General features: G+C 49.2%; 1 protein-coding gene across 1 annotated transcript; it reads right to left on the reverse strand.

The window, feature by feature from the left end:
• Positions 1–62: 62 nt before the first annotated feature.
• Positions 63–15,851, reverse strand: TRIM27 (tripartite motif containing 27). The gene is made up of 8 exons (XM_036249038.1): positions 15,119–15,851; positions 13,871–13,966; positions 9,948–10,178; positions 6,679–6,701; positions 4,133–4,248; positions 3,984–4,016; positions 2,209–2,235; positions 63–885 (listed from the first exon to the last, which is right to left on the reverse strand). The coding sequence occupies exons 1-8, from the start codon at positions 15,536–15,538 to the stop codon at positions 290–292; spliced, it is 1,542 nt and encodes a 513-aa protein (XP_036104931.1). The 5' UTR covers positions 15,539–15,851; the 3' UTR covers positions 63–289.
• Between the last annotated feature and the right edge of the window lie 207 nt (positions 15,852–16,058).

Consider the following 16,058-nt stretch of genomic DNA (forward strand, 5'->3'; position numbering starts at 1 on the left):
AAGGATCATCCAAACCCTTTATCCCCTCCAGCAATGCACAGACCAAAAAGTGTGACACACTAGAGGTGGACACCTGGTTTTTATTTCTGAAAAATCTCGGTGCTTCTCGTTACATCTCATTTTCCCGGGAACGGAGAGGATGGCAGAGGACGTGGACATCCGTCTCCCACTGCAGGGGCATGGTGAGTGGCAAGGGCATCCAGCTGTGAGGGCAGGAAGTGGCAAGGCAGCGAGATCCCTTGTGCCTGGGTTAGACTGCGTCCGACAGCCCTGCGGGCCTGTGTTCACCTCAAGGGGAGGTCTCCATGGAATGACCATGACTCCCAACATGGCCAGAAAACCCATCGATCCCACTCATGGGGCAGATGATCAGAGGAGCTGCGCTCTTCCCTCCTGAGTAACTCAGACTGAAGTAGGGCCGGACAGGCCCACAGAAGGTAGCGTGAGAGAAAGTAAAGGTGTGACACCTCTCTGTCACATTGTAGAAGGAGACCTCACCAGCATCATAGTCCAAGAAAATCCCCACCCGCTGAAGAGGGGTCCGCAGGGGAAGGGCAGTCATCGGGGAGGTAAGAGCCCAGTATTCCTTCCCATACCACAAGGACACTGCCCAGAATCCATTCTGGGGGGCAGAGGTTACCCCACCTTTTCTGCACACTGAGTCTTCACAGACACCTATGGTCCACTTGGCTTTATCTCCCACCTCTACCTCCCAGTAATGTCTCCCAGCAATGAAGCATGGAGAGCCCAGGACACAGGGAAACAGATTGAAGCGCTCAGGGTTGTCAGGCAGGTCCTGCTGGAGGTAACTGTACCGCACTTGCCGCAGGTTGTCAGAGAGGATCAGGCTGGGGTAGGCCGTGTCTGGGTCCAGGGTCACATCCACTGCGGAGACAGAGGTGAAGGCACAGTCAGCTGAGAACACCCCGAACACCTGCCCCGTTTTCTCCTACCTGCTCCACTAAGGCTGCATTCATTTGATGATGAAACACACCTTGAAAGCAGCATTTAAAAAAATTACTGTTTAGATTAGCTGGTTACCTTATTAAGCCAGAATACATTGAAATATTGAGGTTTTTATCTCTATTTCCTTTCCTTCACATCTTGAGCCACAATATCTATTGCAGACTGAATCTCCCACATACATTTAGTTCTGGGAACCTGGAACAATTTGCCATCTTTCAGTTCACTTTTATACCCTCCATTCCACGGGGTCTTGGCTCAGCACATCCAAACCCTTATTCACCTTCTGCGAATGTCCAGTTCGTGACCCGTGTTTTCCTCAAAGCGCTGTGTTTAACATGTTCCCTCTCTTACATCTACCGTGCCGGCCGTGTCTCACACCCAGAGTTTAGGGTTACAGACCTTCACTCACGTGGATGCCCTGACTGACAAGCCTGGTACATATCCTCTCACTTGCTCTTCATCACCTTCAGGAGGAAGACTGCCAGACATCATCCCTCCAAACCAAAGCTCAGGTGGCTACATGGATCCCACAACAGGTTCAAGACAGGCAACTTGGCAGAGGTGACAGATCCCAGATGGTCAGTTCTCAGTTCAACCATCTGTCCACAACAGTCACCCATTTCTTTCTCACGCCACAGGTATACTTCCTACCTCCAACCAGACACTGAACTCCAAGGACAGGGCAGTGTCTTATGGTCTCTTGTTCCTCCTAGGCTCCTCTGCACAGTGTTAGACAGTGGAGGGCAGAAACAAGGTATTTGATTAAAACTTGTTGAAAGAATTAAATACGGCCATGTGACTATGGAAAGGACACCTCAGATCTGGCACTCCTGAGAACAGACTTACCAGTCTCCCTGCCGCTAGGTGCCGGTGATGGCCCCGGGGCGGGGCGTCGGCACAGAGATGAGGCCGCACAGGACTCCTAAGCTCTCCCTAGCACTCAGAAAGAGCTGGGCTCAAACCACTTTGGGAAGGACGATGCTTTCCAGAGCGGCAGCTTCGTGCTAACTCTCCATGGCACTGAGCCTGACTTCCTCCTGTTTCAGAGGCCATGGCTTCAGCTCTGAATTGTAGGAGGCAACAGTGTTGTAAACGCAAGGAAACAATGGTTTTTTAATGGTTGTTGTCATTTTTACACATGGAACCTAAAGGATCCCGAATTAGGCAATTTCTAGTCATTCAATACTGGTTACGTTCATAAGGATTTGTGCTCCTACCCTGAATGGTTTTTCTATCACCTACCTGAGTATAACTGAGCCTCTCTTAATTCTGAAAGAACAAAAGAAAAAAGAAGTTATGAAAGTCACATTCCAGGAAATACCCGACTTGAGGGAGCTTTGGTTCAAGTCTCCACCAGAACCCCTGAGTCATGCACTGATCTTCCTACAACACGACTCCCTCACCCAGCTTCAGGGGAACAGGGACTGGGAAGTCTGGGTGAAAGGGCAACCACATGCCTGGCCCTGGCAGCCTCCTGGGTCAAACTGAGCCAAGCTCAAGGGCCGCACCCTCCAGGGTGCAAGCTGGGTCTGCAAGGGGAAACAACTCTCAGTCCAGACACAACTCTTGCTTTCACCAGCCACATCTGTTCTAGGGGCTGAGTGGCTCAAGTCCCTACTGCCACACTGGGACAAACCAGGCCATTCACTGAGAAGGCCTTGGAGCTGTCGATGGAGTGTTTACACCATACGCTCGCAGTGAGCCTCGTCGGGGCAGGAGAGAAGGGAAAGAGCCAGGCCCTGGAGCCGGGCCTGCGCGAACGGCTTCTGCTGGTTCCGCTGCACCGAGTGGCCTTCCTCCCCGTGTGGGTGCTTATGGACATTAGTGTCCCCTACAACTATGTTGGCAGATACCAAGAGTATGCGTGTGAAAAGATACAATGCAAATAAAAAGTCAGCATACATAACGCAGGAAATTATCAGAGATTATGGGAAATTGTAGTTGCAGTAGTAAGAAGAGTTCACCTACATATAAGGATTTCGATTCCACCAGATTGCCTAGGAATTTTTGGCATTTAATATATAGCCAGCTTCTACCTGAATGTGGCACATGAGAAGAAACTTTTATACTTAAAAGTTTTCCTTAAACATCTAGAATACTTTATTTAATAAACAGAAACATATGGTTTATTATGAGTCAGGCTATGTTCTAAAGGCTTTACAAATGGCACCTAATATAATTCAATCTTTATAACCTTATGAGGTGAGAACTATTGATTTCCTTATTTTACAGATGAAGAAATTACAAACATACCTCATTATATTGTGCTTTGCAGATATTGTGGTTTTTCTACAAGCTGAAGGCTCCAATGATGGTTAGCACGTTTTTTTTTTAAACAATAATTATTTTTAAATTAAGTATTGTTGTTTTTTGTTTTTTAGACATAATGCTTTTACACACTTAATAGACAGCATAGTGTAAACATAACTTTTATAAGCACTGGGAAAGCCAAATACTTGTGTGACTCACTTTACCGCAAAATCCATTTTACTGCGGTGGTCTGGAACCAAACCTGCAGTACCCGAGCTACACCCACATGGTGCAGAACCGACATAGCAGCACCAGGCCCGGACCCAGGCACCCTCACTCCTGAACCCCGCTCCTCATCACTTCCCTCCTCAACTGGTCACAGCTACGCCCATCAGCAGTAGAGACTCCATAAATTACAACTATAAATACTGGGTCAGATGAAATGTAACTAAGATAGTTTCTGTTCCCTTTCTTCCCAATTAAAGAATAAAAATAATCACACTAATTCTGGATTAATTTCAGATTGCCTATTTTTCTCATCCATTAATGTAGACTGAGAACCGAGTACACACAGTTAAAAGACATCAAAGTGAAACAAGAGGATATTAATTGAAAAAACTACCAAAGCAAAAGGAAGGTGTAAAATATCAGAGACGACTGGCCAGTGGGCACCTATCACCCCTGCCCAATTTCCCCACATTTTTAATGCAGATGTTCATTTTCCCAGGAAACTTCAACATCAAAAGCCCATTGGTAGATGAATTTACCTTGGATTTTCTCCATATCTGACTGCATTTTTTCTAAGGGGAGAAAAGAAGATCATCAGTTTACATCCCATTGCCTGGCTGGAAAACGTATCCTGTGAGGCAACAGTCAGAGCATAAACCCCCTCCCCTACAGCTCTGTTCCACATTACCTGTGAACTGCTTCAGGCTCTCAGTCATGAACAGACATTTTTGGGCAAAAATATGGATTTTCTCTTGCAGATCTGGAGGTGTGATCCAAGGCTCAGGGATCCTAATTCTTTCAGCCCTAAGTTTTAAAAAAAAGAGAGTGAATGCCTTCGCCAACCCCATGCCCTTCCAGGGCCGAGGACAGGGCCCGACTGGCTCACAGAGGCCAACAGTCTTTAAAAGCTGCTTTTCCAGTCCCCTTCTGAACTGTGATCCTCTAGGCAAGAAAAGGGGAGACATCCTCATTTTTTAATCCCCCAAAGCATGAGGTTCATGAATTAAATTGAAGTTAAAGCCACAAAGCACTGACTCCATGACAAAGTCCTAGATATTCACGGGTCCCTAGACAGGGTGAGAACCACATTCAGACAGACGGGTCCTCTCTGGACAACAACCGATCACCACACGCTTCAAAGGGCCGAGGCCACGGTGATTGCTAAATGCCTACCCACAGTTATTCCTGCACCTCCGTCTCCCAGACTCGACCGGTTCATGGCTGCCCAGTCTAGATGTAACCTCGCGACAGTTCTGGCCACCGAGAGGTTAAAAAGTATCTTGTGTTAATCTGATGAACACTGGAGCCACCATACCAGCCCTGGGCACATTTCTTACATGGTTACAAATTTTTTTTTATTGTGTTTAAGCCTGAAGCTAACGAAATTTTGGGTTTCCTATCTCCTACAGCCAAACCCAAACCTTAATGGCACAAACTCAAGCAGTGGTTCTCAACATTCCTAATACCGCGACCCTTTAATACAGTACGTGTTGTGGTGACCCCCAACCATAAAATTATTTTCATTACTACTTCATAACTGTAATTTTGCTACTGTTATGTCTTAGGCGACCCCTGTGAAAGGGTCATTCAACCCCCACAGGGGTCGCAACCCACAGGTTGAGAACCGCTGCTCTAGGGTCTTGTTAGGTTAGAACTAGACTGGTAGCAGTCAACAAAACAAGAAAGGCAGCATTTGCTGGGCTCAGCTGGCTGGGACAGTTACAGGTACCAGCTCATCTCCCTCCCAGGGGCCCTCAAGAAACCAGTCTATCTCCCTGACCAGTAGCTCAATTGGCAGCTCGTCTTGATACTGCAAGGTTGCAGGTTTGATCTCCAGTTAGGACACATACAAGAAGCAACCAATGACTGCATAAATAAGTGAAATAACAAATTGATGTTTCTCTCTCTCTCTCTCTCAAAACAAAATCAATTTTAAAAAGTACATCAGCATGGCCAGTCTGGCTCAGTGGATTTGAGCATTGTCCCATGGACTGAGAGGTCCCACCCAGTTCGATTTCTGGTCAGGGCACATGCAGGTTGCAGGCTTGATCCTCAGTAGGGGGTGTGCAGGAGGCAGCTGATCAATATTTCTCTCTCTCATCAATATTTCTATCTCCCTCTCTCTCTAAAAAAATAAATAAAAACATATTAAAATAAATAAAATCAAAAAATAGTCCAGCTGGTGTGCTCAGTCGTTGAGTGTCAGCCCATGCGGCAAGAGGTCACGGGTTCAATTCCTGGTCAGGGCACATGCCCAGGTTGCGTGCCCATCGTGTGGGGGATGTACAGGAGGCAGCCGATTGATGTTTCTCTCCCATTGATATTCTTTATCTCTCTCTGCCTCTCCCTTCTTCTCTCTCTAAAATCAATAAAGAATATTTAAAAATAAATTTCTAAATAAAAATAAAGTATATCAAGTCAGCTACATAAATTGTGAAATATAATTTCAAAATTGTGTAAAAAACACCAATTCTTCCTTGAAATAAAAAATGTAACGTCAAATAAAAAGAAAGAAAAGAAACAAGTCCATCAACGTGATCCCATCCACAGACCCAGCCGGCCGCTGCGTCTATGAGGTCCCCGCCTCCTCGTGCAGTCGGGGCTGCACTTCCTCTCCACGGTGTCAATCAACTTCGAGCTTCAGCCCCTCCAAGTCGGTTCCCACCCCGGAGGCGCCACGCACACCCTCTGCCCAGGCCCAGGCCCATCCGCCCAGCCCAGCTCTGCCTGCTCGCTTCTGCAGGCACCGGGGGGCTTTCCTCCGCACTGTCTGGCCGCAGCACAGATGACGAGGGCCAGCCCAGGTGCGTCATCGCCAACTAGTAACCGAGCAGGTCACACCCTCTCAGACCATATTGTCCCCATTTATAGAAAAAGAGAGAAAAAATGAGAAGAGAAAGGGTTCTGAAATGTTTGGGGAGCAACAATCATAAACTGTACCCTGCCCGAGTCCCTGTGAGCACCCACCCTCCCCATGGAAATGTCCTCGTGGCACCCACCGAGAGCCCCTCCCTACTTCACCCCGCCCCACAATGTGTCAGTAACTCCTGCGTTCTGAGAGAAGAGCTACGGTTCATCCCATTTCTTGGCGACGAGTGACCTGTTCAGGGACAGGCAGTGTATATGGCACGTGGTCAAACGGCCACCTCTGGCTTCGGGCTCCTTTCAGGGTTTATAAGCATGAAGAGGGCATCTTCCCCTGCTTGATTGCACACCAGGGAGAGAAAACTGTACCTGCTCAATGTGTCCCCGATGTCCTGTAACAGAAAGGAAAAGGACAGCCATGAGAAGTCATCCATCATTTTAGTCTTCTCTCCTAGATGTCTGCTGAAATCGCAAGTAGGGGCCAGCCCTCCTGGAGAAGCCAGGCAGACAGGACCACTCACATCAAGGAGCTAGAAACCCGCCCAGGAAGCTGGGGTACACACTGCTTGCCACACTGCCCAAGGACTTACAATCTCACCTGTACTAACCCACGCACCCCACCCTCGCATCACAAATGTGCGGCTTGCTCCTTTGACTTTCTATTGTGAAACTATCTCAAATACACAGAAAAGCTGCCAACACAAAGGGCTCCCGTTCAGGCTTCACCAGATTTACCAGGTTATTACAAACATAGTTACCCCCAGGAGCGCCAGAGGCCACTGTTGCCACTGCGCCCCAGACCCTTTCACACTTCTGTGTGCATTTCCTATATAACTATAGTAGTTACTAGCAAACCGAACAGTGATGTTTATCTAATCCATGGTCCATACTCTAATGTAACCAGCTGCCTTTATAATGTTCTTTACACTACTCCTCTCCCCTAAAGTAATCCAGGAACATCCACTGCATTTAGTGATAAGTGTCTTTAATCTTGAATACTTCCTTAGCCTTGATTCACCCTCCATGACACTGACACTGGTTTATTTTAGACTGTCCTCCCGTTGGGTTGGTCAGATATTCCCCTTCAGGACTAAAGTCAGGCTGTACAACCTGGGACTAGTGTGTTGTATCCTTCTAAAGGTTCACAGTATTTGCCTTCCCCTTACCAGTGATATTTTCATCACTATATAGCTACAATATTTCCTTGTGTAATTAATAAGTAACCTAAAGTGATACTTTGAAATTATGTTAACATTTCAATTCTTATAAAACTTTCCCTTCTTAGATTTAGCATCCATCAATAATTAAGATCTCAATTTTCTTTTTCTTTTTTTAAATTTTTCCCCCTTTATTGATATTAGAGAGAAAGGAAGGGAGAGAGAGAGAAACATTGATGAGAGAGAACATCGACTGGCTGCCTCCTGCATGACCCCAACTGGGGATCCGGCCCACAACCTGGGCATGTGCCCTGACCAGGAATCAAACCAGCAACTTCTTGGTGCATGGGTCCACGTTCAACCACTGAGCCACACCAGCCGGATAAGTCTCAATTCACTTTCATTGTGACAGTTGCCAATTGGTAAATTCTAACTTCAAAATTCCTTCTATATTACTTAGTTGACAGTCTACTGGAAGGAAGAATTTTCCCTTATTATTTATTAATATGGACTGATAGGTTCTTACATTATTCAATGGGTTATAATCCATCAGTTCTTCATTTTGGTGCTGAAAAGTCTGAACCTGTCACTCTTTCTCCATCACTATCCCCATTCCCGTATGTTCTGGTTTACCCTTCCAGTATTTCCTTTGCAAAAATAAGCTAAATACATAGATTTTCCAATGATCTCTTCTTTGTTACACAATAAGTAGCATCCTCTCCATTTTGTGCTTTGATTTTTTTCACTTAAGACCGCATCCTGGAAGTGCCTCTGTTCAGAGCTGTCCTTGCCCTCCTGTGCCCTCCGGAGCGAACGCACAGGCGGACCCCCCCCCCGCCGCACAGGCGCACAGGCGCACAGGCGCACAGGCGCACAGGCGCACAGGCGCACAGGCGCACAGGCGCACAGGCGCACAGGCGCACAGGCGCACAGGCGCACAGGCGCACAGGCGCACAGGCGCACAGGCGCACAGGCGCACAGGCGCCGCGGCTGCCCGGGTTCCTTCGGGGTGTCCGGGTTCCGGAACTACAGCTGTGATGACTGCACAACTCAGCGAGTTTACTGAACGCTGCGGAGTTGTACACTTTGAAATGGCCAAAATAGTGAATTTATATTATGTTTATCACAACAAAAAACCCTGAAGTCCATCTTTCAAAGTCCTCACCCTAGAGGAGCCCGACTCCGTGTGTCCCTCCGCCGTGTCAGAGCTGTGACGGGCAGACGGCCCCAGCCCGCGTCCACTGACCAAGGACTGTCTCAGAAACCAACTTTGAAACGATAGTTTCAGAACTTCCCCACACTCTTCAAGGATCCATTTCCCTAACTCCTGCTAGGAGATGACCTTGCTTTCCAACCTCAACAGAGAATGAAGCCCACCAGGTTTTATGACGCCTCGCACCTGCCTGCACCCCCTGCCGTCTCCTTTCTTCCCACACAACAGAGGATTTCCAACACCAGCTCCCACACACATGGTTTAGTTCCCATTCTGCCTTCTCAGGACAACACTGTAGTGATCAGTCTATCGCTGTTACGGCTCTGACTTTCCTCACCTTGCTCCTGACCTCGGCTCTCCCCTTTGTAGATCCCTTTAAAATGTGTAAGTAGCCTCCCTGATCATCTCTGCCCATGAAGCCCCACAACCCCACCTCATCTCTGAGTATTTTCGTACATCTTCAATCTCTTCTTCAAATAGTCATCTAGTCTTGAGATCTTCACACAGGTTGTCAGTGGCCATGTTTTCAAAACCCACCAACATCAGCCCTCCTATTTCACCTCAAGTCTGCTGTCCACTCCCTTCTTCCTGAAACATCTTTCCTGCTTACACTGCGCGCTGGCCACCCGCTCCCTGCACAAACCCTCCCTCTCGCCTGGCAAAGAAACACTGGAGTTCACAAAGCTCAGAGAAGGCCCCCCCTCTCCTTACTTGAAGCAGGAGCTGCAAAACTACTTTTTTTAAAAGCCAAACAGTTTCTGTCACAACTATTCAACTCTGCAGTTATAGTGAGAAAGTAACACAGACAGTATGCTGTCAGTGAGCATGGGTGTGCTCCAGTATAATGTATGGATAATGAAATTTGAATTTTATATATTTTCACATACATGAAATAACACTACTTTGATTTTTTCCAACCACTTTAATATGTAAAAACCCTACTTACCTCAGGACACACAAACAGGTGGTGAGCCCCATTTTTAATGGCATTTGTCAACACCTGTGATACTAGTTTGCTTCCTCACCGTCTGACCTCAACATTAGAGCATCGATTTCACGAGAGCTTCTTCGCCACTCGTCCCAGTGCCGGGAGCATGCCCTTCGCAGAGCAGACCGTTCACACGTGCTCGTGAGCACGACAGGCATCACCATTCCCGCGGTCTCGCTGGGCGAGGTGCCCTGTGCCTGCTCGGGCTGACCACTCCTGCTCACGTGCGTGCTGTCCAAGAAAAGGGAGCTGCCAGCAGGGCAGGGCGCTCTAGCCTTACCTGCAGGAGCTCCCTGGTGGGCTGCTGCTGCTTCTCTTCCAGCTGGGCGATCAGGCTGCTGAGCTGAGAGATGTTGCAAGAGAACTGGGTAATGGCGCCGTTGATGCTGTTATAGATGGCCAGGTCTAGCTCCTCCAGGCGGGCCAAAAGGCGGTATTCATGCTCCTTCAGGGAGTGATACAGCTGCTCGAACTCCCAAATGATCTTCTCCCTCTCCATCTGGGTCAGGCTCTGTGCACACAGTGAGGGGCAGTAAGCAGGGAAGGTTCACCATACAGCCCCCCCACACACACACACACTCCAAGACTCATGTTGCATCCAGTATATGGAAATTTCAGCGGGGGGGGGGGGGAGTGGACGCTCACAGGGACTCGGGCAAAGTCAGCTTATGATTGTTGCTTCCTAAACATTCAGAATCCTTTCTCTTCTCATTTTTTTCTCTCTTTTCCTGTAATGGGGACAATATGGCCTAAGAGGGTGTCACCAGTTATTCGGCTGGTTAGAGCGTTGTCCTGATACGCCAAGATTGTGGGTTCGATGGCTGGTCAGGGCACATACAACAATCAACCAGTGAATACATCAATAAGTGGATCAACAAATCCATGTCTCTCTGTTTGTCTCCCTTCCTCTCTCTCTCTCTCTCAATCAATAAATAAAATAAAATTGAACACGTATCTTGTTCACTCCTTTTTTCCAGTCCTTACTGACTGGACAGAGAATGTCCAAGAGCTGAGTTAGCAGTGATAATGAAGACACAGTCACTGTCAGGTGCCCGCGGCAGTTAAAAGCCAGCAGCGACAACTGTGGCAGAGAAGTTGGTAGTCTTCACAAAAGCAGTGTTCACCACACTTGTAGGATGGCCGGGAGCTCGCCATGTGGTCAAAGACCAGGAGAGCCTTCCAGGCAGAAGAAATGGCGCAGGCGGAGAAGCAGGGAGAGAAGGCAACGGCTCTGCGTGGGTCAGCAGTGAGCAGAGGAAGGCAGAGCCCAGAAACAATGAGACCAGAAAGTGCCTTCCAGGCAGGCTAAGGGGCAAGGACTTGATTGCAAAAGGGAGCCATGGACGGCTGCCAGGAAGTGACATGGTCAGACATGTGCCTGTGGAGGACGATCTGGAACATTCGAACACAACTTGTGCGACAATCCTCACATAACTTCGATGGGTTCCCTTAGTGCCTCCACTATCTCACTGTCAAGGTTCATTAGTACAGATTTATTTGCCCCCGTTTCCTGGCCCTTCCTTCTCTACCGCACCCCCACCTACAGACAGGGCCTTATTAGTAACTGGCTCTAAACAAAGGGTGAGCAAACCCCCTTTGTTTATTCCTTTGGAGCAAAGTTTTATTGGGACATAGCCACACCCATCATTTACATATTGTCTTTAACAGCTTTGGGCCACAGCAGCAGAGCTGAGTGGTTGTGACAGATGCTATGGTCCACAAAGCCAAGAATATCTACTATGTGGCCCCTTACAGTCAGCTTGCTGACCACTTCACTCAGCTCCTGAGACCCTCCCTCCCTAACCGTCCTGCCTGAGCTCATACCTCTCCTCGGCTGGATAAGCCTTTCCAAGGCATAAACAATACATTACAGTCTTAGAAACAGAAAATTAAAGCTCAAAGAGACCTTAAAGATCAACTAGGTCAGTACTTCTCAAAGGGAGGTCATCACCACCCTGGTGGGGGTGGGGTGGGGGATTCTGTTTGGCTGTGGGACTGTTTCTAGATTGCAGGACATTTAGCATCCCTGCCCCACCCTTCCCAATCAAGTGACAACCACAGAAACACATACACTCTGGCAGGGAAGGAGAGGGCAGTACCACTAGCCTTGCTGAAGAACAAGTCTAGTCTAACCTACCTATGTCACATATGAGAAAACTGAGGCCTGAAGAGATTGTATTACTCTCTCCATCTATCCACTTGGCTAGTATCAAAGCCAAGAAATGTGTTCAGGTACCCTGCCTATCAGAGAAGGGCGGTCTCCCCTCTGACAACCCTCCCACAGAGGACAAGATTATGTGCATAATAATTTGACTCCACTCAAGCTCACATGAAGATTCTCCATCCACCAGACCTATTTTCAAGCAAGGGGGGCTGAGGTCTCAGAGGACTGTCAGGGCAGAACAACTGGTAGCATCTAGGGCATCAAGGAGTAAGTTCCCTGACCAAAGTTCTCAGCTACGCCCTGGCCAGGACTGACAGACTCTCACAAGCCGGTTTAGACACACTCATCCAAGTTTGCTTCTCACATGCAAGCACCTGTAATGGGTGGGAATTTTTAATATTTATTGTTCAAAAAAATGCTCAAAACCTAGATGGTGGGTTTTTAAGTGTATATATATATATATATATATATATATATATATATGTCTCTGTACTTCTTTTTTTGGTTTTCAAAACAAAACCCCAAATATCCCAAATATCCCCAATCAGCACAGCAGCCACCTGCTAAGGCCTCGGGAGACCAGGGGGAACAAAATGAGGAGTCAGAACTGAAGTGTTGTCGAGAAAGTGAACACTTCACAAAGGGCAACAATAAATATAAAAAGGGAAACACTTTCAAGAATAAATATAAAAAGGGAAACAAAGGAAATGAACACTTCAATAAGAAGGCGCAGTCAGGCTCACAAACACCGGCCGCTGTCTGCACACAGTGCCAAAGGAGGCCCCGGAATTTCACCTACGTCATCTTTGCCAACAGTCAACCCTGATCTACAGGAAGCTAGAAGGTTAAACTTTTTTTTTTTTAAAGATTTATTTTTATTGATTTTGGAGAGAAAGGGAGAGGGAGAGAGAGAGAAAAACATCGACTGGCTGCCTCTCAGGCGAACCCCAACCGGGAACCAGACCACAACTGGGTATGTGCTCTGACCGGAAATCAAAGGAGCAACCTTGCAGTGCATAGGACGACACTTAACCAACTGAACCACACTGGCCAGCGCTATAAAGTTAAACTTTCGATAGGTCAGATCTCCATACGGCATTGTTCCACCTTCACCTAGATGTCTGGATGACTTGGCTGGACAAGGTTAAGGAAGTAGCAACAGCCTCACAAAAGGGAAAGTAACCAGCAGAAGTGATATTGAGGCAGGATAGTAAGAAGCTAGGGAAATTCCTTGGCAAGTGGAATGGGGAAACTGAGACAGAGAGCTGAACAAACTGTCCAAGCAATTTATAGCCAGATACAGAAGGTCACCCCTGTAGAGATAACATTTAGGCTTCAGTTGTATTTCAGCTCCAGGCCCAGGAAAGGAGCAAAACCAGGTGGGCGGCACCAGGACCAGCTGCAATGACACCCCCCCAACCCCAGGACACTGACCAATCAGCAGAAACCATGATTCTGAAAGGGCACACCTGGAAAAGCGATGAATATTCTGCTGAAACCCTCCCCAGAGACCTCCCCTAGAATTCCAGCCTGCAAGAGAGATAAAAACCCTCAAGACAAAGGATCAGCACGTGCTCTCCCTCTGGGGAGCATGCCCTGGCCTTCCCCTGGCCCCTCTTCACCCACAGGTGTGCATCTCCTAAACTCTAAGGGACCTCACAAGACTTACAACCAGGGAAGCAATGGACAGCAGCTGCTCCTCTTCGGCTATCCCCCTGAACCTGTCTCCAAGGTTCCCTTTTCTCTGGCTTCCCATTGAGCTAAAGTAGCCCCACTTTGACTCATTCCTTTCCTATACCGTTTTTAGAGAGCCAAAGCAGCCCAGGCTGGGCTCTCCTGTTGCTTCTTCTATGCTGGGCCCTTCCTTGTGCCACTGCCCCCAGCTTTAATAAACGTGTCCTCAATCACCTGGACTCGGGTTGTGAAATCTTTCCTGCATGCAGACAAGAACTGACATACTACTGGCTGGCCCTAGACAGACTTGCTCAGGGCCAGGTCCCTGTCCAGTAATAATATCCATGAATTCCAAAGACCCTTACCAAGAGTTCCGCTCGTGCCTGCTCCCCCTGTGCCCGACGCCTCTTCTTTAAGTCTTTCACTCTTTTTAGGTGGTCTAGCTGGTTCTGGATTTGCTCCTAAGAAAAGCAAAAATAGTGGAGCTATTCAAGATTAGGTAGACCTTAACATCAGCATGGCAACTCCAATCACCACACACGCAACCCATGTTTCTGGTGCCAAGCCCTGGGTTAGAGCCTATCCTTGGACCACATTGCCCTCACCAGGGCACAGGGGTCACCACAGCTCTCCTGTGGCAATTAGTGTGTAACTTAAACAGTGAGTCGACTACCTGTCCCTGGAAGGATATTGTTATGACCTAGTGCATCAATTTTCAATCTCATGGCACACCAATTCTGTAGCACATCCAAAAACAGACTATATTTTTTGCCAATCTGACAAAAAAAAAAAGGTATAATTTTTATTCACTCACACAGGACGGCTATTGTGTTGGCTGTTGTCATTTTTTAATTTGATAAACTAAGGAAAAGAGGTCAGTGGCCCATGACTAAGTAGTCAGGTACTGCATGTTTTAAAAATTCTTGTGCCGCAGCACAGGGGTTGAAAGTCACTGTCCTAGTGGAAATGGGACTGGACTCTGAGGCTTGACATTGTTTCCATGTGCTATCTGTTGGATCAACAGTCACAAAGGGCTCCACACATCATTTTATTTCACTTAATCTTCATAATAACTGTTACTTCCTAGAGTCTGAATGGTTAAATAACTTAAGCAATAAATAGTTGTGTTCTTTTTCTTGAGCTTCTAGAACAGAACAGGACACAGGGAAGTGCCGGGGAAATGCGTACAGACTAAGTAGTGGGCATCTGCTTGACGGGTATACTGCCAGTTAACGTATGTTCTGTCTGAGATCAACCAGGAGCCAACAGTTGTATGCGCATCTCTGGAACTTGATGATACATACGTGGTTTAACGAGCATCTTTTATACAAAAGGGGGTTTCCGTGGGCAGTCTTTCTGTATAAGGTGCCCGCGAGCCGGAAAACACAGGGGCACATAAGAAAAGGAGAGTGGGGCGGGGAGACTTGTGACTTCCTCACCATCCACAGGTTTTCCTCCCAAATCTGAGTGCCCAGGCTCTAGAGCAGACAGAGAGGAAATGACGGCTGTGAACCACACGTCCGGCTCGGCCATTTTCTAGGCAGAAAAAAGGAAGCCTCTTTGGCGCTTCTCCCTTTGTCAGGCTGCCCCCGCGCCCCGCCGCCGGCCCTCACCTTGAAGCCCTCCACGGCCTCCTCCAGCGGCAGCACGCTGTGGCCGCGGTGCTCACGCGAGCGGTCGCACACCACGCAGATGGGCATCTGGTCCTCCTCGCAGTACAGCTTCAGGGGCTCGCGGTGCTTCTCGCACACGCCCATCTCGCCTCCGGGCCCCGACGGCCGCTCGGTGCGCAGCTGCTTCACCAGCTGGGTCACGTTGGCCAGGTGCCGGTTGGGCCGCAGGTGCCGCTGCGGGAAGGTCTCCCGGCACTGCGGACACGACACGTTGGTCTCGGCCGCGCCCCAGCAGCGGGTGAGGCACGCGCAACAGATGTTGTGGCCGCAGTCGAGCATCATGGGCTCGACAAAGTACTGCAGGCACACGGGGCAGGTGGTCTCCTGCTGTAAGCACTCGGCCACGCTCCCGGAGGCCATGGCGCGGGCCCGCGGGGCGCACGAGCATGGGCTCCAGCGCACAGGTCCGCGCGGGGCCCCACTCGACCGCGCTCCCCGCGGCGGGCTGTGTCTGGGCGGCGTGCAGCGGCGGCGGGGCGGCGGAGGGCGGCTCCTCCCGGGCCCAGGGCCCAGGGCCCAGACGCGCCCGTGCGCGTGAGCCGCGGCGTGGCCGGGCCGCTCCCCGCGCTGAGCGGGCTTGGGAACACTGCGGCCGAGCCGAGGCCAGCGGCGATGCCCCGGGTCGCCCCCGTGGGCCACACGCGCCAAAGACCGCAGGACAACGTGGCCGCGTCCGAGCGGATCCCTGCGGCCGCACAGACCCCACCCCGGCAACAGCGGAAGGGGCGGCTCCGGGGGCGGGGCTTGCCCGGCTCTGGCGGCTACGGAATTTCGTGGCCCTGGGTCCTGAACGGTTCTGTGTCCTCCCGAGAGGACCGAGGAGGCCGGGCCACCCGCCCACGCACGGTGTCCGCGGGGTGCGGCAGTGACAAGGTGGCCC

The sequence above is a fragment of the Molossus molossus genome, unplaced genomic scaffold (genome assembly GCF_014108415.1).
Source record: "Molossus molossus isolate mMolMol1 unplaced genomic scaffold, mMolMol1.p scaffold_m16_p_8, whole genome shotgun sequence".
NCBI lineage: Eukaryota > Metazoa > Chordata > Mammalia > Chiroptera > Molossidae > Molossus > Molossus molossus.